Source organism: Aotus nancymaae, unplaced genomic scaffold (genome assembly GCF_030222135.1).
Source record: "Aotus nancymaae isolate 86718 unplaced genomic scaffold, 86718_ANA_hifiasm-v0.15.2.pri h1tg000007l, whole genome shotgun sequence".
Taxonomy (NCBI): Eukaryota; Metazoa; Chordata; class Mammalia; order Primates; family Aotidae; genus Aotus; species Aotus nancymaae.
In genome coordinates, this window is record NW_026988418.1 from 11,558,935 (window position 1) to 11,586,852 (window position 27,918).

The window sequence follows — 27,918 nt, forward strand, 5'->3', positions numbered from 1 at the left end:
TTTGCTCCTTTTCTCCTCTTTCTCCTCCTCCTCTTCCTGTTTCTCCTCCGGCTCTTCTAGGGGTAGGGAGATTGCACGTATGTATGTACACATGTGTACACATGCATGTATGTGTGTGCACATAGTGGCAGCAGGGAAGGGGAAGGAAGGAGTCCTGCAGGGGCTGGGGGTGGCAGTTGGGAAAAGAGACAGGACTGTATGTGCCAGCAGGCTGAGTTTTCTCACCAACTGATGGTTCTTGGGGCAGTTTAATGATTAAAGGAAAGGAATGAAGCCAGGATCACCTCAAAGTCCAGCCTGCTGGTGACTAACACGAACAGATGAGCAAGGAGCTGGCAGCAATGGGGCCTGGAGCTTCAGGGGACGGGGTCAGGACTGAGACAGCTCCACACTCAGCACTGGATCCCAGAGTTGGTCTGCACACCTATGACATCATCGTGGTGGTCATCTACTTCGTCTTCGTCATTGCCGTGGGGATCTGGGTAGGTGGGACTGGAGGCTGGAGCTGGCAGGGGAGGTAGAAGTGGTCTCTCAGCTTGGGTGGGGCCATAGAGCTGGGGCAGGGCCAGGCAGAAGGAAGCAGATCATGGAACCATGGGGCTGAAACGGAAGGGCTTTCAGGAATCAGGCTCCTGATCTGTTTAGAAGGACAGAGAAAGATGTCACTGGGCTGAGGTCACACAGACAGACAGCCAGAGGTAGATCAGGCCCCTGACTCCTGACTCCTCTCTCTGCACCTTCTGTCTTTGGCCCCAACCATCCCTGGTTGCCCTGAGGCTTACTCCTTCCTTCTGCTCCACCCCAAGACCCTCAACTCTAAGAACTCTTGACCTCTGGCCCTACCTCAGTCCTGCATTTGTTAGCTTCTTGGCTAAGGTGATTTCTTAAGAAGTAAGGGCTCATGTGCTCTCAGTGCAACATGCCAGGCTGATTCCAAGGTCCCTCTGTTTTCCCTTGTTCCCAGGAGCCTTGGTGCTATAGGCAGGGGCCAAGCTTTGGGGTCAGGGAAACCTGAGTTCAGGTCCCAGCTGCAATGGTGAGAGCCTCATGGCCCTGGGAACAACATAGGAGGCCTCTCTGAGCCTCAGCTTTCTCAGACAGACAATGAGAGTAAGAAATAAGCTGTGATCATTCAGCAACAGGACATACTGCAGCACCTGGCACGCTGCCTGGTGCCTGACTGGCAGGCAATAAATGGCTGCTATTATCACCACGGCGTTCTGCAGAAGTGCAAGCACCTTTAGACTCTGCCGTGATTCAAGTCCTAGCTGGTCACTTCCTAGGCTGTGGCCAGGTCAGAAACTCTCTCTGGGCCTCAGTTTCCTCATTTGTAAAGGGGAGTGAACAGTCCCGGCCTCCTAGTGCTGATGTGAGGAAGAATCAGGCTAACAGATGATCGCTGGCTCCTGGAAGTGGCCAGCTGAGAAAAGCACCAGCTGCCTTGTGACTTTGGACAAATCGCTTCCCATCTTGGGCCTCTGTTTTCACCTCTGTAACATGGATCTGTTTTTCTCCTATGGCCTCTAAGAGGATCAGAGGTGACAAGGGCAATACAAGCAAAAACTTAGTAAGCACAAGGCCCCACACACATTTATCACTCCCTGGTGACTGATTACTTTCCCTTAGGGAAAGTCAGAGAACTCCTTCCCTACCCACTGCCCTGCGCTCACCCCACGTCCCAGAGAACATTCCAACAGGCTGCTAACTGACCACCTACTGGTGCAAGACAGGGAGGTCCTGGATGGGGCTCAGTGGCATGGTCTGACCTCAGACCAGGTCAAGGGAAATCCCAAAACAGTGCCCGTAACTCTGTTCAGGGCTCAAAGTCTCACAGTCAAACTGCAGCCCTGTCTGTCTTCCTGCCTCCAGTGTGGGAGCCTGGCTGGGAGCAGGGAGGGGGTCAGTTCAGAGAAAGGGTGAGCTCTACACACCTAAGGAGGAGATACTAAATCCCTCTCCAAAAGCACACTTTCGGGAGGGAAGCCTAAGGGAACAAGAGTGCACAATGACCTCTCACACATGACATCCGTTACCTCCTTTGCTCTTTGCGCTGGCCCTGGAGATCAATGATGAGGCTCACAGAGGAAGTGACTCTCCCAAGAGGCATAGCTTAGAAACCGTGAAACCAGCCACAGGCAACTCTCTTCTGCCTCAGTTTCCACCCTCTGTCTCCACGGCTCCTGCACTAAGGGGCAGGGAATCTGCGGGGAGAGGGCAGGGCAGAGGTTGGAGAGAAGCTTGAGAAATCCTTATCTCATCTATTTCCTTTCCAGTCGTCCATCCGTGCAAGCCGAGGGACCATTGGTGGCTATTTCCTGGCCGGGAGGTCCATGAGCTGGTGGCCAGTGAGTTGACCCTTCTCAACCACCCCTAGTGCGGAGGCTCCCAACTTTCCTCCTTCCCACTGTCCAAGCCCTTGTCCCATCTTCTCACACCTGGACCATGGCAAAGACCTCCCCATTTTTTTCCTAACTCCAGGCCCCTCCTCTCCTGCCCAAACCCACCCTGCAACCTGAGTGACTTTGCTAGCACACACGTTAGACAAACATCCCCTGGCCCTCCTAGGTGTAGCCCTACATCTGGCACTTGACTTGCAGTGATGAATCTGGAATGTCCCTATCCTAGAGAAAATCAGATCTGAGTGGAGCTGATAGACTCATAAACATCATGTGCACTGCTGAGCCAGAGGGAAGCAGGGGGCACTGGCCAGAGCTTGGCGGAAGCCCCTGGCCACCAGACGGTGCAGTCAGCTAGGGTCAGGAAAGATTTTGGGGAGAAGGTGACACATAAGCATAATACTGAAGAGCAGTTAAGTGAGGGGAGTCACAGAGGTAAAATCCCCAACAACCTCAAGGAATCCATCTCCAAACCTTTGTGAGCCACAGTTTCTCCCATCAAGCCACCCCACAATTCTATTGGTCCTCAAATTTAACTTCCTCCTCCTGGAATGGGAAGAAGGGAGGAAACCCCTACCTCAAAAATTGCCAGTAGAGCCATCAGCCCCAGTGGTAGCTGAAGCAGTATACACACCTGGGCATGCAAAACTCACACACATAGTATGTGTGCATGCACACTTCCATATGCTCACACACTCATGCACCACACTCTCACACCCACATACAAATGCACCCACACACATTCATACATGCCCATACTCATACATACTTGCAAACTCATGCACACAAAGACACTCCCAGTCTCACACTCACACCTTCTCTCACGCACTCACACACTCTCACGCTCATACACACTGTCACAATCACAGACACATGCACTCACACACATGCTCATTTACACGCTTACATGCACACACTCAGACTCACACACTAATGCACACTGACAGCACCAGCCATCTTCATGCCTCTCCTCAACCTTCTCGTTCTCACCACCTTCCCCACTCTGTACTGGTCACAGACTCATTAAAGAGCAGCGGAAACCCAGGAGGCCTCCAGGGCTCTCTGGAAGGTTTAGGTATCTGGGACGGGAAGAGCTCTTGTCTGTCCACCATAACAGAATCCCACGGATGGTGGGGAGCTGGGGCCTGGCAGCTCAGGAACAGTGGTGGGGTCACCGGCACTCACTACCAGCCACCTTCTCATCAGGAAAAAGGAAAAACCCTTCACAAACAGAATAGGTTCCTCTGACCACTTCAGGAGAAGCCCATGGGCCCTGCTGACTGCCTTGTTAACCCGCAGAGAGCTGAGCTTTTGCCCAACAATTAGCGTGAGGAACCCGAGGCCTCTGAACAAGAGGGAGGCCTTGGCAGGCACTTCTGGGTTCCCACTGTGCCCCAAACACAGAGCAGACACGCAGTGAGAAAGAGAGGAGTGTTGCCCATCCTCTGGTGGGCCAGGCTGTGAGCTGTGCCTCCTGCACCTGAGAGCTGGGTCCAGCCTGAGGCCAGGGTGAGAACCAGCTCTGGGTATGGAAAGCTGAGTCCCACCAGCACTGCTGGAGTGTATGTCTGGGTGTCTGCCCTGTCCCGAGTCTGTGCCCCATGAAGAGCACAAGGTGCAGCAGCCCTTCCTGTTCCAGAGAGGCCCGCATGGTCCTCCCCGTGCCTCCCCTGCTGATCTTGTTGATCTCTCCTGGGTTAGGAGCAGGAAACTCAGGTGAAAAACCCCGGGCTGGGTGGGGGTGGTGGTGCCTCACTGCTCCAAGAACTGCCTGGAGGAGGCTTCCTCCTCTGAGGCAGGGGGCCTGGTGTTCTCTGCTCTGGCTGGGTGGTCCAGCCCAGCCTCCCCAGCACCCCGGGGCCACCTGAGAGGAGGAGTGAGTGTGTTTGTGAGTGCCTGTGTGAATTTGTTTTCATGTGTGAGTGTGTATGCATGTGTGACAGTGTGTGTCCTGTGCCTCTGTGTGTGTGCACATGTGAGTGTGCATGTGACAGTGTGTCCTGTGCCTGTGTGCATGCACATGAGTGTGCATATGTGACTGTGTCCTGTGCCTGTGTATGTGCACATGTGAGTGTGTCCTGTGCCTGTGTGTGCATGCACATGAGTGTGCATATGTGACTGTGTGTGTCCTGTGCCTGTGTGTGTACACATGTGAGTGTGCATGTGACTGTGTGTGTCTTTTGCCTGTGTGTGTGCACATATGAGTGTGCATGTGTGACAGTGTGTCCTGTGCCTGTGTGTGTGCGTGCACATGAATGTGCATGTGTGAGTGTGTGTCCTGTGCCTCTGTGTGTGCACATGTGAGTGTGCATGTGACAGTGCATGTCCTGTGCCTGTGTGTGCACATGTGACTGTGCATGTGTGACAGTGTCCTGTGCCTGTGTGTGCATGCACATGAATGTGCATGTGTGACAGTGTGTCCTGTGCCTCTGTGTGTGCATATGAGTGTGCAACAGTGCGTGTCCTGTGCCTGTGTGTGCATATTGAGTGTGCGACAGTGCGTGTCCTGTGCCTGTGTGCACATGTGCGTGTGCATGTGTGACAGTGTGTCCTGTGCCCATGTGTACACGAGTGTGCATATGTGACAGTGTGTCCTGTGCCTGTGTGTACACGTGAGTGTGCATGTGTGACAGTGTCCTGTGCCTGTGTGTGCACACGTGAGTGTGCATGTGTGACAGTGTGTCCTGTGCCTGTGTGTGCATGCACATGAGTGTGCATGTGTGACAGTGTGTGTCCTGTGCCTGTGTGTGTGCACATGTAAGTGTGCATGTGTGACAGTGTGTTCTGTGCCTGTGTGTGCATGCACATGAGTGTGCATGTGTGAGTGTGTCCTATGCCTGTGTGCGTGCACGAGTGTGCATGTGTGACAGTGTGTGCCCTGTGCCTGTATGTGCATGCACATGAATGTGCATGTGTGACTGTGTGTGTCCTGTGCCTGTGTGTGCGTGCACGAGTGTGCATGTGACTGTGTGTGTCCTGTGCCTGTGTGTGAGTGCACATGAGTGTGCATGTGTGACTGTGTGTCCTGGGCCCGTGTGTGTGCACATGTGAGTGTGCATGTGTGACTGTGTGTCCTGTGCCTGTGTGCATGAGTGTTAATGTGTGACAATGTGTCCTGTGCCTGTGTGCACATGAGTGTGCATGTGTGACTGTGTGTGTCCTGTGCCTCTGTGTGCATGCACATGAGTGTGCATGTATGACAGTGTGTTCTGTGCGTGTGTGTGCACGAGTGTGCATGTGTGACTGTGTCCTGTGCCTATGTGTGTGCACGTGTGTGCATGTGTGACAGTGTATGTTCTGTGCCTGTGTGTGTGCACATGAGTGTACACGTGTGACTGTGTGTCCTGTGCCTGTGTGTGTGCACATGAGTGTGCATGTGTGACAGTGTGTGTTCTGTGCCTGTGTGCATGCGTGCACATGAGTGTGCATGTGTGACAGTGTGTGTTCTGTGTCTGTGTGTGTGCGTGCACGTGAGTGTGCATGTGTGCCAGTGTGTCCTGTGCCTGTGCGTGCATGCACATGAGTGTGCATGTGTGACAGTGTGTGTTCTGTGCCTGTGTGCGTGCGTGCACATGAGTGTGCATGTGTGACAGTGTGTGTTCTGTGCCTGTGTGTGCATGCACATGAGTGTGCATGTGTGACTGTGTGTGTCCTGTGCCTGTGTGCATGTGCACACGTCAGAGGCGCTGGCACCAGGGCCTCAGCGATGTCAGACCTGTTGCTCATTCCGTGCCTTTACGCTGCCTACTGCCTTTGTCTGAATTTCTCGGTGCTTTTCCTTTCCTCTCACATTTTCTCACAGCACCTCCGGAAGAACAGGACGTTGGGTGGAAGTGAGTCCCACATTGTATAGGTGAAGGAGCTGAGGTGTTGATAGAGGAAGTGATTTCATTGTGGTGACATAGGGTACAGACAGGAACACGGCTCCACCCCCACCTGCCCCCAGCCCTCTCCCTGAGGTCTCCTTAGTCTTCCTCCCAGACTCCAGAGCCCCTCTCCCACTTCTCCCCTCCCAGTAAGGGATCCCATCTAATAATAAGAGGTAACATTGACCACGTGCTCATTACATGCCAAGCACCATTTGTGTAGTGTTTGTTACTGGAGCCAGGCAGCCAGGGACTGAATCCTCATTTGACCACTTACTAGTTCTGAGACCTGGGCAAGTTACTTATCTTGCTTCAGTTCACTCATGGGATAAAGGTAGCACCGAGGGTTGTGGCAGGGGTTAAATGAGTCCCCATACTCAGAACACCAGCTGGTTCCTGGAGATGCTACGCACGCAGGCGCTGACTGCCCTGATCATGCCCATTATCTTCCTGCTCTCTACTGCCTCCAAGTGCTTGGCTGCCTTCCTGGAGGAGAACCAACAGCTCAGAGGCCAGCCTGGCCTGTGCTCCACCCCTGGGCTCCTCCCTCTGCCTGGCTTGCCCTGGGATCGCGGGAGGGCCTTTCCTTCCTTGCTATGGGACTTCCCTATCCTTTTCAGCTTCCTTCCCTTGGAGGCCCTCAGACCCACGGCCTCAGTGCAGAGGTCCACACTCCCCACTTGCCAGGCTTCTTTCCCATTGCTCTTTTTTCCCATTTCACCATTTACTCACTGGGTGACCTGGAGCCAGCGAATTTCCTAACATTAGTTCCTTCCTCTGTAACCTGGAAAAACTCATACCCCTCCCTGTGGATAGCTGTGGAATTAAATGTATTTATGAATGCAGTGCCTGGCATACAGTGGGTACCCAATAAACATCAGCTCCGTGCCCCCTTACCACTCATGGTCCTCGCTCCAGATTTTCAGATCACTCTCGACTCCTGACCCTTCACCCAACTGTGCCTTGCAGATTGGAGCATCTCTGATGTCCAGCAACGTGGGCAGTGGCTTGTTCATCGGCCTGGCTGGGACAGGAGCTGCTGGAGGCCTTGCCGTGGGTGGCTTTGAGTGGAACGTAAGGAAGCTGGCCTGGTTTCTCCAGAATAATGAGGGTCTAACCCACCTCCGTCTCTGGCATTAGTGCTGAAAGGATCCTTAGAGATTCCTGGGAGGCTGCATGGTGAATCAATAACCCATTTTACAGATGAGGAAATCAAGGTCTGGAGGAGACAGAGGGATCCATCCAAGGTCACATAGAAGGACTGGTGTCAGGTCCCAGATCCCTTATTTCTTTGCTTAGGGGCCTCCCACAGCACAGGGCTGCCTCTGGGTGGGAAGCCGCCCCTCTGTCTGCAACCAGGACCTGGATACCTTCTTTTCCTCCCCTCCCAGGCAACCTGGCTGCTCCTGGCCCTCGGCTGGGTCTTTGTCCCCGTGTACATCGCAGCAGGTGTGGTCACAATGCCCCAGTACCTGAAGAAGCGATTTGGGGGCCAGAGGATCCAGGTGTACATGTCTGTCCTGTCTCTCATCCTCTACATCTTCACCAAGATCTCGGTGGGTGTCACTGCAATCTGGCCATTGTGTCTGGAAATACTGATTAGGGAGGTGCTGAGTGCATCATTGTGAGTGTGTTGCTGAGGGGAAGTTGACAATCACAGTTGGAAGAAAGGAAGGCAGGATCTATAAACCTTTAACGCATGCTCCCCCTCAGCACTGGGGTAGTCAGGGATGAATGACAAATATTTTTGGAGTGAATGACAGTCCCTACACTCAAAGAATTCACAATCCAGAGTTCATTCACTTATTTTTCCTTTAATTGATTCTTCATTCATCAACTGTGCATTAATTGCCTAGATGGTTAGAGTTAGAAAGGTCTTTAATCCTCCTCTATTGACCTAAACTATCTAGACAGGTCAAACGACTTGCCCGAGTCCACACAGAGGGCTAGCTCTAGCACTGAAGCTGAAGTCTGGGTTCCGTGACCCAGGCCAGGTCTCCTTCCACTCTGTTATGTTTCAGAGCCTGTAACAGGTTCACAGAAGAATCATGGAAGGGGATCCACAAGCAAACACTAAAGGGACCTGAATCACTTTGTTGCCAGGTCTAGGGCTGAAAAACACTTTAAGGCCCTTGTTCCACCAATGTTTGAGAACGACCCTAAGTCAGCTTAGGTACAGGCTATAAGCCCATGTCTGCTAATAAACCCAAGTATGTAGATGATCCAGGACCCATGTTTATCTGCACCAGGGCTCCTGCCGCATTGGGTCAGCCATGGGCCATCCGGCAGCCAAGTAGGCTCTGCTCTGCCAGGGAGAGGCCAGCAGCTCTCTGGTTCTTCCTCTCTTCTCCTAAATGGCCTCTTCTTCTCCAGCCCAGCTCATTCCTTCGCTTTATCAGTCTTCCCCTTCATTCCCCACCACTCCCTTCAAGTCTAGCAGACCAGCCACGCAATTAAATTTCTCTCAGTTTCGAGGCTTTACACGGTACTTCTCTGCTTTAAAGTCTCCATGGCACCTCAGTGTCTGCAAGATAAAGCTCACACTCCTTAGCACAGTGCTTAAAGCTTATTTTCATCATGTGATAAGGGCTGAGGGCACCTGGTGTTGCTGGGCAGGCAGGTGACGTGTCCACACAGCCACTCTGAGGGCCTCGGGTGGCCTGGCCTCTTGGGTCCTGGCTCTCTGCAGACTGACATCTACTCTGGAGCCCTCTTCATCCAGATGGCTTTGGGCTGGAACCTGTACCTCTCCACGGGGATCTTGCTGGTGGTGACAGCCGTCTACACCATCGCAGGTAGGCGGAGGGAAGGTCATGTTGGGCTGCAGAGACTGAGACGGGAAGAGGGCAAGAGGGAAGCTTCTGACTGGCAGAGACCCAGAGAGAAAGACTGAAGGAGGGACAACCAGAGAGAGGGACAGAGAGACAGCAAAGTGATGCTGACAGAGAGAAGGAGAAACAGGGGAGGCACAGGCAAAGAGAGGCTGAGACAGAGACGCAGCAGAGAACACAGGGGAACAGAATGAAAGACACAGGGACGCAGACAGTGGGGTGAAAAAGGCAGAAATGGGAGGAGGTACAGAATCAAGCAGAGATAGGGACGGAGAGACACTAAGAAATACCAAAAAGACTGACTGCCCAGGGAGCGGGGTCGAGAGGGGGACCGTGACCCAAGCCAGAGTCACTGCAAGCTGCCCCAGGCAGAGACCACAACCCACCTCCTCCCATTTCCTCAAAATCTCCTCGCACACGGCTGGGCACCTTGGCAGGCCAGCACAGGACTGCCTTACTTAGGGTTAAGTTGGGCTCCAGAGACAGGGCATTCAGATGAGCATTGGGAGGAGGAAGCAGGGAGTGTTACTGACAGAACTAGAAGCCAAGGAATGGACTTGGGATATTAAACAATAACACAAAGCTGTGTTTTGATGGCCACAGTCAGCTGCTGTCAAGACAGAAGGGACCCCAGCACCTCTGACTGTGACCAGTCGGCATCCTGCCAGGGAGGGACAGAGGGGAGCACTAGGTATGGAGAAAGGCAGGTGGCCAGAGTCCCCTAAGAGGGCTCTGTGTCTTCTCTGGTCTCCCCAGTGTGGCCAAGCACAGGGCAGGCAGCCAGAGAGGACCCGCAATGGCGCTGACTGATGAGCCCTCTCCTTGGGTCCCCAGGGGGCCTCACGGCCGTGATCTACACAGATGCCCTGCAGACGGTGATCATGGTGGGGGGAGCCCTGGTCCTCATGTTTCTGGGTAAGGAAGAGACCTAAACACACGCCACCCTCATTCTTAAATTCCTCTCTTTCCTGTCTCTGTCACCTCCACAGCTTGACTGGAACTTTCTAGTGCATAGATCTATGTGAGTCATATCCTCTCTCCAGGCTGGGGCTCCCAAAGAGCAGGGGTCTCACTACTTCAAACCAGAGGTCTTGAGTCCAAGCCCCATCTTCCTGCTTCACTCCCAGTCCCCATATCAGTTCCAATCTGAGGGCCCACATGAGGCTGGGGCCTGGGTGTGCTGAGTGACAGGCTCAGTGGGGTCTCAGGGCTGCTTTACTCACTGTCTCCTCACAGGCTTTCAGGATGTGGGCTGGTACCCAGGCCTGGAGCAGCGGTACAGGCAGGCCATCCCTAATGTCACAGTCCCCAACACCACCTGTCACCTCCCAAGGCCCGATGCCTTCCACATGCTGCGGGACCCTGTGAGCGGGGACATCCCTTGGCCAGGCCTCATTTTCGGGCTCACGGTGCTGGCCACCTGGTGTTGGTGCACAGACCAGGTAATCCCCCAGCCAGGCTTGGCCTAGCCTGCCTGGAGGTGGGGTGGCTTACTGCAGAGAAAGCCAGTGCCTGGATGCATAGAGGGTTGGACCTCATTCTGGGACTGGGACTGCACTGGGTAGAGACATAGTCAGTGCCCAGTGTCAGGGCTCACCTGTGGCTGAGTGAGGCCCTCCTCGACCTGAGCTGCACTCCTTCTCATTTGCTGCCCTTTCAGGTCATTGTGCAGCGGTCTCTCTCGGCCAAGAGTCTGTCCCATGCCAAGGGAGGCTCTGTGCTGGGGGGCTACCTGAAGATCCTCCCCATGTTCTTCATCGTCATGCCTGGCATGATCAGCCGGGCCCTGTTCCCAGGTAAGAGTGAGTCTTGCTCTCTGGGTGTTGGGATCCGGGGCTTTCAAAGAGTGTCTGGAGAATGGGAATGTGGCCCTGGGAAATGTTAGACCAGAGCAGGGGTCGGCAAGGTTTGTCTCTTAAGAACACATAGCCAGGCATGGTGGCATGCACCCATAGACCCAGCTACTTGGGTGGCTGAGGATCCTGGGTCTGGGAAGTTGAGGCAGCAGTAAGATATAATTGCCCCACTGCATTTCAGTTTGGGAGACAGAGCAAGAGAAACCCTGTCAAAAAAGAAAGAAAAGAATTAAAAGAGAAGAAAAAGAAGAAAGAGGGAAGGGAAGGGAGGGGAGGGGAGGCAAAAGAAGGCTGGGTGTGGTGACTCACGCCGGAAATCCCAGCACTTTGGGAGGCAGATCATGAGGTCAGGAGTTTGAGAGCAGCCTGACCAACATGGTGAAACCTTGTCTCTACTCAAAATTAGCCGGGCATGGTGGTGCACACCTATAATCCCAGCTACTCAGGAGGTTGAAGTGGGAGAACTGCTTGAACCCGGGAGGTGGAGGTTGCAGATCGCACCGCTGTACTCCAGCCTGGGCTGGAGACTCAATCTCAAAAAACAGAAAAGAAAATAGAAGAAAGCAGTTTAGGCTTTGTGGGTCAAACGTATTATTTTGGTAGAAAAAATGTGAATCAGGTAGTAAGTATATGGGCAAGAAATTTACCAAAGACGCAGACACCATTTGCCCCTTCACCTTGCAGACATGGGTCTCTGCTAGAGCCTCCAGTGAACATTACCCTGTAGTTTTAGAAGGCAAATGCTAGGCCAACCTGAAAAGGCACAAGATCACCAACTCTAACTGCCATCACTTCTTCCGCAGATGAGGTGGGCTGCGTGGATCCTGATATCTGCCAAAGAATCTGTGGGGCCCGAGTGGGATGTTCCAACATCGCCTACCCCAAGCTGGTCATGGCTCTCATGCCTGTTGGTGAGTCTCTTCTCCCCACCCCACGCTGCATTCCCACCTCCAGCCTCCTCCCATCTCCACTGCCCAGGAGGGATGGGTGGGAAGAGGGAAGAAAACTATTCACCTCTGCACCCCCATCCTAACACACACAATTTGTACAAGCATTTGTATATAAGACACCAGCTCTGTGGGCAGGCTCTGGAGATGCAGAGATAAAAGGCAGGCCCCTGCTCAGGCACCGTGTAGTCTCCAGGGTGCCTGGACTTGCCAGAGACACAATCCAATGGGACCAGCGTGGTGACCCCGTGTGAGCTAAGGGAGCCCTACGAAGGCACCTGACCCAGCTGGGGGATGTCGAGAAGGTCTCCCAGAGGGAAGGAAATGGAGCTGCATCCCAAGTTAAATCGTAGGCAGACGCGGCAGAAGGGGCATAGAAAATGTCATTCTAGGGATGAGAAGCTGTGCGTGCAAAGGTCAGAGTGAAGAGAGGTCATGAAGTCTGACCTGAAAGAGTCCAGTGTGGATGCAGGAGCCAGGAGGAATGACGACTTTCCTGGTAGAGATGTCACAGCCAAGCCTTGTTCTGGAGCAGAGCCCTGGGACAATGCGGGGTGGGAGGGTTTTGGTCAGAGAGAGCATGACTGGGTTTGTGTTTTAGCAAGACCAGTCTGCATGGATGACTCTGTATAAGGCAGACTTGGGGGTAGGCAGGGAGATTGTCTGTGGGGTGTTTGCAGTGGTCCAGGTAGGTGGAGATATTGGGTTGGACCAAGTCAGTGGTATCAGATATGGAGAGAAGGGATTTAAAGATGTTCATGAGGTCAAATTGTCAGGACTTGATTTGAGGGATAATAAAGACAGAGAAATCCAAGAAGGGTCCCAGACCTTGGTGTTTAGGCTGTGGGTTTATAATGATATTGAGATTGGAGACATACGAAGAGAGGTGGGATTATGGAGGGCAGCAGTCGAGTAGAGTTACGGCCTCCCCGTGGTAGAAGGAGGAGTAAATCCAGGCTGTAGTGGCCATGGTGGGAGGCCCAGATAGGACAGAGCTGCACTGAGGGGCAGGTTGGTGGTAAGCAGTGAGGGGTCTCAGCTAGCCCTGAGTTCTGCTGTAGGGCTGGAAAGAAAATAACTAAAGAGGGGAACAGAAGGCCCCAGAGGGAGATGGGACCTGAGTTTGGAGCACTTGAGTCTGAGGCACTTGTGACTCTTCCAGGGAGACAGGGGAACATCAGAAGGTGGTTAAATATATGGATTTGGAAGGAAAGAGGACTGAGGTGGGACCAGGGCTGGGATCATCTCCCCAGGGGTGAGCAGTCATATCTCTAGAAGCTTGGTCACTGTCAGGGAAACTTCAGATATCACTGGGTCCCATCCTCCCTTGTCCAGGTAGAAAAATAGGCCCAGAAATGGTAAGGAACTAGTCCAAGGATCATACATACAGCTGGGTACTTGCAGAGCCGGAAAACAAGCCCAAAGCTGCTACCTCCCAGGCCCAGGCTTTAGCCCAACACTACCATGTCAATTAATAAGGTGTAGAAACACCAAACAGATCCACCTAATTATTAATAATCACCTTTCTCCTCCCCCCGCAGCGACCCACTAACCAAGTGTCTACAAGCCGAGAAACCCAGACTGAGATGTCAAAGCTTCAGAGAACCTTAGAGATCATCTAGTCTTATATGCCTTAATAGGATAGATGAGGAAACTGAGGCTCAGGGCAGGAGGTTGGGGAGGCAAATGAGTTACCCAAGGCCACATAGCAAGGCAGAGATCAAGCCTGGGCATCAGAGGTGGAGAGAACCCAGCCTCTAGTTCTGTGGTCTAGGATTTCTTATCTGTGCTGGATGGACACCTCATCCAACACCTTCCCTTCCTCCTCCCCACCCCCAGCTCCTGACTCTGCAGGACACTACAGCAGCCTCTGTGGTCCTGGCAGAGCCGGCCTTAACAGGCCCTCCATTCCCATGAGCCTCGTCTTTCCCCAGGTCTGCGGGGCCTGATGATTGCTGTGATCATGGCCGCCCTCATGAGCTCACTCACCTCCATCTTCAACAGCAGCAGCACCCTGTTTGCCATTGATGTGTGGCAGCGCTTCCGCAGGAAGGCAACAGAGCAGGAGCTGATGGTGGTGGGCAGGTGAGCTGGCCCCTCCTTCCTTCCTTCTGGAGTGTCCTCTCCCCTCTCCCCTGCCCTGGGTTACCCTGAGCAGATGTTGGCTGGGTCAGACCCTGCCCTGCACTGGCAGTCAGAGCACTGGGTTCAAGTTCCAGCTCTCCATATGATTTCAGGTAAGTCCTTACCCAACGCTGGACCACTCCTTTTTTCAGAATAATAGGAAAAAACACCTCTTCCCTGGTAACTGTATCTTGGAATTGATCAACAGGGTTATTGAGAGATGAAAAAGCTCTTCAGAAATGAAGGATAAACTGTATAAATGCAAGGAAAGTTAGCAAGCAGCTCACCCAAGTTATTCCCAACAAACTGGATGTTACACTTGGTTAAAAGAAATGCTATTAGTTTAATCCATCAGATTTACTCTAGACATCTACTATGCATCACATCCCACATGCAGGGGACCCATGGATGGGTTATATGGCCCTGCCCTCAGGGTGCTTACAGTTTATTGAGAAAGGTGGAAACATAGGTAACAAAGCAAGGCATTTGTGTCAATAGAGATTTTCTTAGGAGGGCTGTCTCCAAATGATGCAGAGCCTGGGATGCCAAGCTAAGGAATTTGAACTTTATCTTGTGGGTAACAGTTGTATGCTTCTAAAGCATAACTTAGCAGCGAATATTTTTTTGTTTTTCATAGGCTGGAGATTTGTAGTTTACATAAGATGAAGGGGCCCTTTTTGAAATCTTTGCTTCATAATTGAAGGTTCCCTAACTTGGGTGTCTGGACTAAAGTTCTCCCACTTTGTGGATAGGTACTTGAGTTTAGGAACCTTGCTCTTTCACATCTCTCTGCCTTTGCACTCTCTGTTCTTTCCACTAGGATGCCTTCTGCCCAGGGCTGCCTAATGGATTCCTATTGCCTGCTCAACTGTGCTCCCCGAGCCCCAGACACGGGTATTGACCATTGCAGGATCCGAGTGCAGGACAGATTGTGCAAAGAGGAGAGAGATAAGCAGCAGGGAAGCTACTTGGGTAGCTGATGCTCTAGTGGAGTCTGAGAGAGGCAAAATGGGAGGAAAACGAGAGGAGAAGACAGGTATGCAGTGACACGTCAAAAAAAGCATTCCTTATCTGTGCTCATGTACTGGTTTTGCTACCGTTTCTTCAGTCAGTGGAATTTGGGCTCTATCTACTGGCCATATGTGTTATTGCATCCAACATACCAAAGAAAAGTTTTTCATGAATTTCACACACCTGCAAAATCATAAGTGCAGAATGCTTTGGGGACTTAGGTCTGAGCCACCATCGGTTAAGAGGGAGTCAGGTGAATAAGTGGGATTATTTCCCAAGATCAATGCCACAGTAAGGGAGAGGGCATCAGTGCCTGGAGAAGGGACTAGTCCCTGGAGGCTGCAGTCATTCTGGGAAAGAGCTGCCCTACACAGGGCTAGGATGGAAAAGAGGAGAAAAGACATTCCAAGAAGAGACCAAAGGCCTTTTACTGGGGTGGGGGGTGGGGTGGAAGGTATGAATTCCTCCATGAACAGCAACAGGTGGGTGACATGACCTTCAAGGTATCTAATATATAAGTGTCACAGAAGCTTTAGAATTATGAGTTTCTTCAATTCCAAAATTCTCATATTCTGAGATTTTAAGTCCAAGTTTCTGATTCTTAGTATTTGAGATTCTGGTTGCCAACCTTCTCTGCTCCAGTGATCGTGCATTCCCTTCCCTTCTCCCTTCCTGGTTCCTGTGCGTCACCTTCACCCCACACCCCACCATGCCCACCTGAGCATGCCTCAGTGCCCTGTGCTCTCTGTCGCAGAGTGTTTGTGGTATTCCTGGTTGTCATCAGCATCCTCTGGATCCCCATCATCCAAACCTCCAACAGTGGGCAGCTCTTCGACTACATCCAGGCTGTCACCAGTTACCTGGCCCCGCCCATCACTGCTCTCTTCCTGCTGGCCATCTTCTGCAAGAGGGTCACAGAGCCCGTGAGTGCAGTGCACCTGTCTCTCCCATACAGAAGGGGGCTGGAGATCTGGGCTCTCAATCACCTTGTCTCTGTGACCTTGGGAAAACCCGCTTCCTCTCTAGGCTTTCATTTTCCTGACCACAGCATCCGACCTAGATTCATTCATTCATTCAACAAACATTTATTGGTCTTATGATGGCAGCTCCAGGGATGCAATGGTTTATAAGATTCACATAGATAAGCCATCGCTGGGCCGGCAGAGAGATGATTGAATAAGCAGTAATAATGAAGCATGCTGGCTGGTGGGAGACTAAAGAGTGTAAGCACCTAACCTATGGGGCTCCCAGGAGGGGTCAAGGAAGACTTCCCGGATGAAGTCACATCTGCACTGAGACCTGAAGGATTAATGGGAGGGGGAAGAATGTTCCAGATAAGGAACAGTGTGAGTGAACATGCAAGACAGACTGTAATATCTCTAGGTCCTGTTCCGTCTCTAACACTATAAGGTTCTATGTGTAAGCAAAATAACAGCAATGACAATGATGATGACAAAGTGTGACCGTACAAGGGTTCCTGCACATGCATCATTGATGTAACGCACTGAAACCTGACAGAATCTGGGAGGAAGCTAGGGTTACCAGGACCAGAGACTTGGTTGCTCCCCAGGATAGCCTAGAAAATGCAGGCTGGCTGTACCTTGGGAAGCGGAGGGATGTCATGGACGCCACCACACAAAAACAATGTGAGAGCTCAAGGTCATTGAAAATGAGGTCATAGAAACCCCTCCCTTGGTGGTGTACCTAAGCAAATGTCTACTGTCTGCAGAGGCCTCATCTCACTGACCTGGCTGAACTCCGGGTGTTTCTGCTCATTCTAAAGTTTTTGAAATCAGGATCAGTATCACCCATACTCTTACTTGCTGGGAACAGGTACATCTTAGAGCCAAATGGAGCTATAAAGAAGAAAGACATGAGAGGTTCCAGAGCTTTTCTTAAAAACAACAGAAGGAAAGTCTCTATCCTGATTTCTGATTTATCATAACAGAAGGTTGGGAAGGAGATCCTGGTATTCCCTGATTATTACAAAAGCTTATTCCATTGTAGTTGAATATTTGCTGTGTAATAATTAACTTAGTACTGATTTAATTTTATGAATTTTTTAATTACTGCCCTCAGTGAGAAACCTCTGAGTCAGCAAGGCCGAGTCATAAGTTCAGTCACTTCACAATGGAGTCAGGATTCAAATCTTAGTCTATCTGACTCTAGAACCCCTACGCCACTGTGCCTTTAAGTCAAGACAAAGTCTCAGTATTAATGGGGAGCTCTTTTCCCCATTAGTAGATGGATTTGCCCAACATGGCAATAAACCAGTGGGAGAGAGAGTTGAGAGTAGAGTAGTTTTACCTTCCTAGGGTCTCCCACCTGGATCTCACCCCAGCCCGTGCTGCCGTCTGTCACAGGGAGCCTTCTGGGGCCTCATATTTGGCCTGGGAGTGGGGCTTCTGCGCATGATCCTGGAGTTCTCATACCCAGCGCCAGCCTGTGGGGAGGCGGACCCACGGCCAGCAGTGCTGAAGGACTTCCACTACCTGTACTTTGCACTCCTCCTCTGCGGGCTCACTGCCATCGTCATCATCATTGTCAGCCTCTGGACAACTCCCATCCCTGAGGAACAGGCAAGTGTTTTGCTCATAGTGAGGCGCTCCAGAAATGCTCTTCCTTCCCCCGTAGCCTGGAATTCCACCACTGAGTTTTACTCTGTTGGGTTATGGTCTCCCTTGTGGCCACATAGATGTCCTTGGGAGGGAAAGTTTCTGGGGCTGTGAATTCCCCAGTGAAAACTAATTCATTCAACTCAAAAATTACTCAGTGAGTACTTACTATGTGCTAGGCACTGTGCTGGGCTTACAAAGATGAAGGGTCCCTGTCAGAGACTATCCTCAGGGGAAACAGACGCTGACACAAGCTGTCACTATACAAAGGGAAAGTGCAGAAGGACCAAGCTCAACGGGAGGGGCCGAGCACAGAGGGAGAGGCAGTCACTTCCTGGGGGCCCAGGGAGGGCACACAGATGAGGACACTTTGAATTAGACCTTGAAGAATGAATAGAGAATTTTTGAGTGGCCAAAAGACAAATATATGAGAAAAGAAACAGAGAGCTTACTACGTAAAGAATTCAAATTGAAATCCTCACCTCTCACAAGCAACGGCCCTTGAGCACTGATGCTCAGTCTTCTGAGGCCTTTCTTCCTTATGGCCCAGAGCTAGGGCTGCTGAAATAAAAGATCACAGATTGGGTGACTTCAGCAACAGAAATTTATGGTTTCACAGTTCCAGAAGCGAGAAGTCTGAGATCAAGGTGTCTGTGGTGCTGGTTTCCTCCAAGGCCTCTCTCTGTGGCTTGTAAAAGCCTGTCTTCTCCTCGTCTTTACACGGTCTTCCCCTTGTGCCTGCCTGTGACTGAAGCTCCTTTTTTTTTAAGTGGATGAGGGCCCGTCCTGATGGCTTCATCTAACCTTAGTTGTCTTTCAAGGCTCCATCTCCAAATACAGCCACATTCTGCGGTATTGGCAGTCAGGACTTTGACACAGAAGTTTTGGGAGGACACAATTCAGCCCATAAAACAGAGTTGATGCTGGAAGTCAGTCCCTGAAACACTGAGTGGACATCGTGGACAATACTCTTTCGATGGATGGTGCTTTAGAGTTTGCAAGATGACTTTATACCCTTACTTTCACTGATTCCTACAAAAAAAGTGGGGCCTTCCCAGGCTGACCTCTCCAGTGGCTCACACCAGAAACGAGCTCCTCCTCCTGCTGAATCCTCAGCCTCTTCTCCATTGCCTGCGTCCTCACCCTTCATCCCAAAGTCTTTCCCAATTTAAAATCCTTCTCTGGATCCTGTTGTCCTCTAGTTCCTGCTGCCTCCCTCTCCTCCCTTCAACAGCAGACTTTTGTAAAGAATGGTTTCCTTTCCCAGCCTCCACTTCCCACCTCTTGTCTGCTTCTTAACCTGCTGCTGTCTGGCTGTTGTCCCCAACATTCCACTGACATCGCTCTCACTGAAGTCACTGATAATACCCTATTGCTAAAATCAGTGGTCATGTTCCTGTCTTTATCTTAAGTGAATTCACAGGAGAACGGAACACTACTGACCACTTCCTGCACCCTGAAGACCTCTCTTCTGTTCGCGTCCATGAAATATTTCTCCCCCAGGTTTTGTTTTCTTTTGTTTGTTTGTTTTGCCTACCCTTCCAATCACTCTTCTGACTTCTTCACAGGCTTCTCTGCCTGCCCCTGAGATATCAGTGTTCCTTAGGAACCCGTCTATGGCCTATAACCTATCTCAGCCAACGATACTCGTGGGCTATAAATTCAACGACTTTCTATGTAAAGGTGACACTCAATTCTCTATCTGCAGCCAAAACCCCTCTCCCAAGATTCAAACCCTAAAATCTAACTCTTTCCTGGTGACATGAAGAGACACAGTCCACATGCTACCGGTGACACACAGCAGAAGTATTAAGTAAGGTTTGTTGAGAAATGCAAGCAAGGAAGCTTCCCAGGCTCTCATGATCCCAGAGAGGTGTGTGCTTGGGCCCAGCACAGTGGAAATAAGAAGCTGGCAGCAGGATGGGGGATACCCAGCTCGACATGTACCAGAAAGCTGCCTCAGAACTCAGGCAGTGGTGAGTCCAACACCACTGATACGAGACAGAGAAGCGCTGTGATTTCATTTTCTGAGCCACCGTAAAAGAGAAGAGAGAATGCCACAAGGGCCCTCCAAGGAAATAAGGTTTACTTCTCCTCACCTGGACATCTCCACTTGGAGGACCTGCAGACTCCTGGAGCACATCATCATATTTATCTGAACATGTTCTCTCTCTCTCTGTCTCTCTCTCCCCTTGCTCTTTCTCTCTCCTCCTTCTCTCACCAGCACTAATACCCGCTCCTTGTCCTGTGTCCTCTATTCCTGGAGTAGGCACCACTACATGTCTGGGCACCCAAGGCAAGAGCCCCAGAGCCTTGTTAGCCTCTCTCCTGTCCCTCACCTGGCTCATTCAGTCAGTCACACTGTCCTGATTTCACCTTCTTCACCCAGTTCCTCAGGTGCCCATTATTTTTTGTTTCACTTTTGCAACATCCTCTAGGCTGAGCCCCTTTTAATTCACTCCAAGAAATCTTTGCATTTTCCAGCACTTACAGTCTCTACCTTTTGCTTAAAGTCTGCAGTGACTCTCCATTTGCCTACAGGGCTTTTGTTCTTTAAGCTACAACTCCTCAGCCTGACCTGTGAAGCCTTATTCTCAAGTGCCTGCCTCCCTGTACAGACTCATTTCCCTCAGTCTGTAAAATCCATGAGAACAGGGCCCAGGTGTGCTTCAGGTCTGTATTCCAATACCTGGCACAAGCCTGGTGTAGAGCACCTCGTGTGGAGCAGGGAGTGTTCATATTTGAAGAAAGGGGAAGTCAGGGCTAAGATCCAGGCCTCCTGACTCCCAGCCCTGGCCTTGTTCACTGTACTCTCTGCTGTTGCTCAGATGCCCTTCCATAAATGGGGCCCTGTTTTTCTATAGCCTAGTTTCTCTCCAAGGAAACTAACTCCAATGTCTTCCTTCCCTTCAGCTCAAACGCCTGACATGGTGGACTCAGAACTGCCCCATCTCTGAGCTGGAGAAGGAGGCCCACGAGAGCACGCCAGAGATATCCGAGAGGCCAGCTGGGGAGTGCCCTGCAGGAAGTGGAGTGCTGGAGAACTCCAGCTCAGGCCAGGAGCAGCCTGAAGGTAGGCTACGGCAGGCTGAGGGATACTCATCACAGAGGAGCAGGGGTGACAGACCCATGTGATGGGCGGTTTTTGGGATGGGGCCTCTGAGGGAGCCTAGTAAATATCACCCTAACTCCCTTCCCACGAGGCTATTGAACTATTTGAAAAATAAGACAATTGAGTCAGGCAGATGGGAGCCTCATTGCCGATCAAGTGTAAGTGGAAAGAGCTGGTTTCTATCTATGGAGAGATGCACTTCCTAACACTGAACCTCTGTGTTCGACAGAGGTACCTATCCAGTCACCAGCAGATCTGATCAGGGTCCCAGAATAAGGAGGGCATGCTTGGTTCAGTCCTGTCCTCTGTGTAAAGAAGGGCAGGGCTGAGCCAAGCATGTCCTCTGTATCCTTTCCAAATCTACCAACACGGAAGTCCCTTCACCTCCGCTAGGCTGAATGAGTACAAGGGCAGAAAATCAAAGAATGTTGCACCCACAGTGTTCCTTCTACATGGGAGGAAACCTGAGGCATGACAAAGAAACTCCCTCACCCATGTCCCCACCACCACATTTCTTCATTATTTATTGATTTCCCCCTGGGCTCGACAAGTCTGCCTATAGTCATACAGAAGCGTGGTTGTCCCTCGTGGGATGACAGCAGCCACGTCTCCATAGAGTTGTCTCTGTTTTCATGAGGTTCCTCCAAAGCACACCCCTCCACCTCTGGGCGTCTCCTTGAACTGCTGATGGGCTACATGAAGTGTGCCCCTGGAGGTTCATGTGTTAGAATGTGTTAGAATAGCATATCAGTTAAATCAGTTACATTGTGTTTCAGTCAAATCTACTCTAAGGCCACACAATGTCTAAAGTTGAAAATTATTTTAAGACATGATTTGAGGTACCTGTGTTAGATCCAATGCAGCTATAACCTTCCCAGAGTGAAATGAAATAACAATGTCAAAACATTCTAATGAGAGAATAAAAAGACTTTTTCAATTATAAAATTCCCAAGGAAAATGTTAAACTCTATAAAGCTCTCCCTGGGTGACAAAATAATCTATGTGCCAAATCCCAGCGACATGCAATTTGCCTGTATAACAAACCTGCACATGTATCCCTAAACCTAAAATAAAAGTAAAAGAAGCAACCCAGGAAAATAAATGAATGAAATCCAAAAAGTTAAATGAAGTTGCAAGTTAAAGTCCAAAATCAATCTCTTGCCCTCGTGAATTAAAAATTCAAACAAATTTAAGTCTTAAATTTATTTTCTGCCTCAGTGAAAGAAGGTCTCAATACAAAGATGAATAAGACATGGTCTCTGTCCCCAAGGAGGTGAGAATCTCTTGGAGGCAAACAGGTAGTGCAAAGATGTAGAGTTTACACTAAAATGGATAAAAATGTCAATAACATAATAATATTGGGCTTTTAAATGCAATGGTATGTCATTGTTTATAACATCCAGGTAGAGAAATAATACGCATCCTCATGTGATAAAACAATAAAATCATTAAGAGGTCTCAGTGCCTGGATGGAGCTAGGGCTCCCTCAGCAGCTGCTTTCTCTTGTTGGATTGGGCATAGCTCTAGTTTTATACCAGCCACTTGTGTGCCAAACTCTCAATAACTCTAGTGTGCTAAGAGCATTGACAGGATTAGCAAAGCATCGCTTGCTGCACCAGCGTGGTTGGAAATACCATGGCACACAGTTCTCATGCCTTTGCCAAGTTTTAGGGGTCCTGTGCTTTCCTGCAGACCTGAGAAGGCTCCCACTTTTCTTGAGGCCCTTCACCTTTGCTTAAGGCCTTAATTCTAGAGAAATCTGCCACTTGCCTAGAGTTAATGACATCATAAGCCCCAGAATCCCACCAAGGTCTAAGGCTCAGAGCTTCTTCCCAAGCTACAGCAGTTAAAAGCCAATAATCAACTATAAAAAGCTATCCATAATGGTGGATATAGTTTCTTCCTAACTTTCATGGTTAAAATCACATAGGCTTACTGCAGGAGATGCTACAGAAGATCAACATCATCCTCCCTAATTTTATCAGTTGCCCCAGTTAATTCATAAACATACATTTGCTTTGCAAATGTGTGTGTGTGTGTGTGTGTGTGTATGTGTGTGTGGGGGGGTGTATTTGCTTTGCAAAATATAACTCCTTTTTTTCAAGCTTTGTGGCCTAGGCACTAGATGTTGAGTTCTCAAAACTACTCTCCCATCACCATTGCAAAGACTGGGTCCTGGCCCCTGTAAAACTTATGCTATTGAAGAAAGCAATCTGAGAGCATGAGCTCTTTGGAGGTGAAGCAGCTGCCAAGAGAAGGAGGAAGAAAGAAGGGGAAAAGCTGCAAAGGAAACTCCCAAAGAGAAAGAGGAAGGAGACAGCTTGTACTTTCCCACAGCTGAACCCCAGATCTAGACAGACTTATACAGAGTTACACAAATAGACCTACTACCCGGCTGGTCCTCATGCCAAGGGACAGAGTTGTCCCTTGAGAAGCCAAGAGGAATGCCTGCTCCCTGTGGACGACTTGCTCCCAAGAGCAAAAAAGGAGGCACCAAGTCAGCAGAGAAGTGCAAGGAGAGAAACCCACTCCCCTTCACAGACCACCACCATGAGGAAGTAGAAGGGCAGGGAAAGGCTGGTGCTGTTGTACACTAAAGCTCCTTCCCTGCCCAGAGAAACAAACATCAGGCATGGGGAAGAGGTTCCCCCTCCCAAAAGGCCTCCAGGCAGGCATGGGCCAGGCAGTATAATGTTGAGTCCTGAAAAGGAAAGTTAAAAATATTTAAAGGAGGCTGGCACAGTGGTTCACACCTGTTATCCCGGCACTTTGGGAGGCCGAGGCGGGAGGATTGCTTGAGCTCAGGAGTCAAGATCAGCCTGGGCAACATGGCAAAATCTCGCCTCTACAACAAATATGAAAATTACCAGGGCCTGGTGGTACATGCCTGTGGTCACAGCTACTCAGGAGGCTGAGATGGGAGGATTGCTTGAGCCCAGGTGGTTGAGTCTACAGTGAGCCATGAACATGCCACTGAACTCCAGTCTGGGCAACAGAATAGACCCTGTCTCAAAATATATATATATATGTGTGTGTTTGTGTGTGTGTGTCTGTGTGTGTTTGTGTGTGTGTGTGTGTGTGTGTGTATGTATGTGTATTTAAAGGACACCAGAGTAGATCTGAAAGAAATATGTACATCCCAGGTTTTAGACATAAGTTTGTTGAGTGATGGCACACCACTTAGTCACTCCTTTAGTGACAGGCTCTCTGGGAATATGATTTTGCATATGAAGCTCTGTGTATCCTCTGTCTCAGAAGGTTGCCAAGGGAATCAAAAGAGAATGTTTCGACCAGCTGGGAAAATGATAAAGCCTAGTACAAATGAAATGCTGAATTCATATGATCGTTAATGCAGTTCTGTTGCTATGTGACCTTAAACAAGTCTCTTCACTTTCCTGAGGCTTTTTTTCTCCCCTGTGCAATCAGGGGAGACCAGATGGAAGATGCAAGAACCTTGGATTCCAGACCAGATGGCATCCAAGGTTCTTGCATCTCTGACACTCTGTGGTTTTATTGAACTTACCAACTACCACGTTCTAAACCCATTAAAATAATAAAGCATTCATTCCCAGTGCATTCGTTTCAATCTCAATGAAAGGATTTTTATATTAATTTCATTTTTATATAATATCTGCTTTTTTTTTTTAGAAAAAACCCTTAAAAATATTTACCTTATTCTTTTGAATTTAGTTTTTAGTGAATTGTGCTACCTTTTAACCTCATAGCAGGCCCCTTTCTCACCCTGAGGAAGCCGTGTCTGCATGGGTTTGGTCTCATGCACATTTAGAATATCATATGCACCAGAACCTCTCCCACTGCTCCAGCACTGGTAACTTTTTAAAGTGCTGTCCAATTTCTATCCTCATTTGGTAGTCAGAACAACGCGGACAAGAATGGGGCATATGTCATTGATATATCTGAGACAGAAAGAACCTGCAGCTCAGAGAAGCTGAGTGATTTGCATATGGCCTTACAGTCAGCTAATGGCAGAGCTGGCCCTGGAACCAGGTTTCTGGCTTGCAGCCCAGTGTCCTTCCCAATTGCAGTTGTAGCAGTGTCTCTGGCTCAAACGCTTCCTTCTTCCTGGGTGAGATAATGCTCCTTCCTTCTGCCCTTATTCAGGACTTGTGCTATGGATTGAGATGAATTGCATTATCCCGCCACCTTAATATACCATCCCCTCTCCAACAAAGTAGTGCTTCTGCTACGTGACTGTTTGGGTGCTGTGGCCAAGGTCAGAACTTAATCTAGAGTACCAGCTCAGCACCCAGTCTGTGGTTTGCAGAAAGTACCAAGTCAGTGGCTTCACGCCTCCCCATTTTCTGTGCACTGCCCCATATCTTCCTTCAGTTTCTCACCATCTCTCTCCCTCCCCTCCTCTCCTGTCACTTTCCTTTCTCCAACCTTCTTTGCTTCCCCCTCCTGCTCTCCTTCCTTTCTGGCTTTGTCCCTCCAGCCCCATGCAGGTCCTGGGGAAAGTTGTTCTGGGGCTGGTTCTGTGGGCTCTCTGGCGCACCGGAGCAGGCCCTGAGCCCAGCAGAGAAGGCTGCACTAGAACAGAAGCTGACAAGCATCGAGGAGGAGCCACTCTGGAGATGTATCTGCAACATCAACGCTGTCCTCTTGCTGGCCATCAACATCTTCCTCTGGGGCTATTTTGCATGATTCCACAGATCTGGCTTCAGTGTAAAAAGATTAAACAAAGCCCAAGCCTGTCAGCCACAGAAACAGGCTCTCCTCCTACTTTGCTCTCCTCCTACTCCTAAACTGGAGACCACAGAAGTCAAGACTGCAAGATCCCCTGAGAAGAATCCAACCCAATCTGCATACTTGACAAGTGGAGAAACAGAAGCCCAGAGAGAGCACTGGGTTTGCTCAGGGCCACCCAGCAGGAGACGGGGTTTCCCCACTCTTTCCAATACATTGCCTTACAGACCTACCTCAAACACATTGTTTCCACCGTCTTCTTGAGTGTATTCAGTAGCCTTTACTGAATGTGTGTCTTGAGGTTAGAAAAGTGGAGGATACAAGAAAAGGAGCAGCAAGAAATTTGCAAAAATCCAAGTGCACCTTTGCTCCCCCTTATCCTCCTTCCTCTTCCCCCTTCTGGTTCCCCTCCTGCTCTATCTTTCTATTCTCACCAATAATCTATTCTTAGCATGAATCTCCCCAGGAGGGTCCTATATTTCCATTGGTGGCTCCGCAGTGATGGCTGTCAGACCCGAAGGAGTGGGGAGCCAAGGGTAGAATTTAAGCATAGTGACAGGGCATTTTGTGCAGAAAGCTCTTGGACAAGGGACTGTTTAAAGCACTATTTAAATTCTGCCTCTTCCTACTCTCTAACCTAAATATGCACAAAGTCTCTATGGCCTTGAGAAACAGTTGGAGAGATATGACTTGTTAAAATCATGAGGAATCAAGGCATGCTACTCTTTATTTAAGGATAAGCCACACAGGGTACAGCACAAACAGCCTGGGAGCCACTGCACCTGTGCCTCTCTGTCCTTCTCCCTTTGCTTGCCATGTATCTGCATACCCTGGAATACACTGTGACCCCAGTTAAGTGTCCCTTCTCCAGGAAGCTACCCCAGTGTCCAAACCTGGGTCAAGGTCCCACTCCTGCTCCCACAGCCCTGGACCTGCTTCTGTCACAGCACTGATCACACCAAGATGGAAGACTCCAGGAGGCGGGGACCGAGGGTTATGTCCCAAGTGGCTTTGTACCCAGAAAATAACAGCTGTTCAATAAATGTTTATTGAATTCATAAGTTCTCTGTAGTCCTGGTAGGCTTTGTGCTGAAGCTAGCTTGGTAATGACTTGGGATGTTAGCTGGTAGGGATGAGTCTCCTTGACTTGGAGTTTAAATAACTGAGTCTCAGATACCTAGAGTGAGATCACAGCCCCAGCCCACTGGGCTGTGCCTTCCTTCTCCTATCTCCCAGTCTAGGCTGCCCCTACTCTCATGAATTTACACTAAACAGTAACCACAACTGGACACAAATACAATTCTATTTCTTTGAGATGTAGACACAGCAGATTCTATGAATACCTTCTGTCACTTCTGCCTCCAAATTTTTGTTTCCCTTTCCCTTTTGCCCTCACTTGCTTCTCACCTTAGTTGGCTCTGCCCTCTCCATTGTTCCCGGTTGATCCTTACTGAGAACTCAGTTTTCCCGATTTCTCCCAAAACCTTTCACACTAGTATTTGTGTGTTACATATTATATTGAACATTTGGGGAGAGGAATTTTAAACCACAGAAGCCCAATCTAAAATTGGATACTGAATATCTTATTTTTAGACATTCCTGAGGAGCCTGCTCCCAGAATTTCTCAGAGGTCTCTTCCTCAGTCTCTAACTTCCTGCCTTCTGCCTGGCTCTTGGTTCCCTCCCTCCCTCCCTGTAGATTTGAAAGATGTCTCTCCATTCCTCCAATTTTGGCCCTCCTCTTCCTTTATCGTCTTGCTATTCTGCTGAGCCTCTGCTGAAATCTGGACCTATCTCACCTGACCTAAAGACAAGATGTGCTGTTGAATACAGTAGAACTGCAGAAGGGCAGCCACTCCCCTTCCCTACCATTTTGCCTGATTAATTCCTACTTGTTCTTCACATCTCAGTTCACAAGTCACACCCTAAGTAAAGCCATGTAGTTCTGGTCATGATCTTAGCACAGACACCTACATCCCAAAAATGAGCCCTTAACACCCAAGATACAGTCTCTTAACTTTGCCCTCAAAACATATGTCAGTGTATACTACTATATTTGTATGATTATTTCATTAATAGGCATCTGTTCCCCTAGATTGTGAGCTCCCCACTGATTCTCCTTCACCTGGATAGGTACATGGCACATGGTGGGTACAAAATTCTGTGTTATGTGAATAAGTGAAAGAACAAATGAATGAAATGAGTGAGTGAAAGGGTACCCCTAGCAGAGGAAACCAAAATTTAAAACACAGAGGTGGGAAAAATCATGTCATAACTAGGAACAAAAATAGTTTTGAATATCTGGAGTGGAAGATACACGAGGGCAGGACTACTGCTAGTTCTTACACTTCATTGTGAAAGTGAGCAAAAGATGCCTTTCTTCTTGGCAGATACAGATCCTCACTATAGGGTGACAGGTGGCAGCCAGAGCCCAGGCTTGCTTCAGCTCCCACA

General features: G+C 49.8%; 1 protein-coding gene across 1 annotated transcript; it reads left to right on the plus strand.

Annotated features, from left to right (window-relative positions):
* The first annotated feature begins 299 nt into the window (after window positions 1-299).
* SLC5A9 (solute carrier family 5 member 9) lies at window positions 300-26,521 on the plus strand. The gene is made up of 14 exons (XM_012434892.2): window positions 300-482; window positions 2,274-2,345; window positions 7,232-7,336; window positions 7,654-7,818; window positions 8,952-9,057; window positions 9,928-10,008; window positions 10,330-10,535; window positions 10,754-10,889; window positions 11,753-11,860; window positions 13,831-13,981; window positions 15,786-15,954; window positions 17,395-17,610; window positions 20,560-20,719; window positions 25,215-26,521. Exons 1-14 carry the CDS (start codon window positions 321-323, stop codon window positions 25,421-25,423), a joined length of 2,046 nt encoding a protein of 681 aa, XP_012290315.2. The 5' UTR covers window positions 300-320; the 3' UTR covers window positions 25,424-26,521.
* The last annotated feature ends 1,397 nt before the right edge of the window (window positions 26,522-27,918 follow it).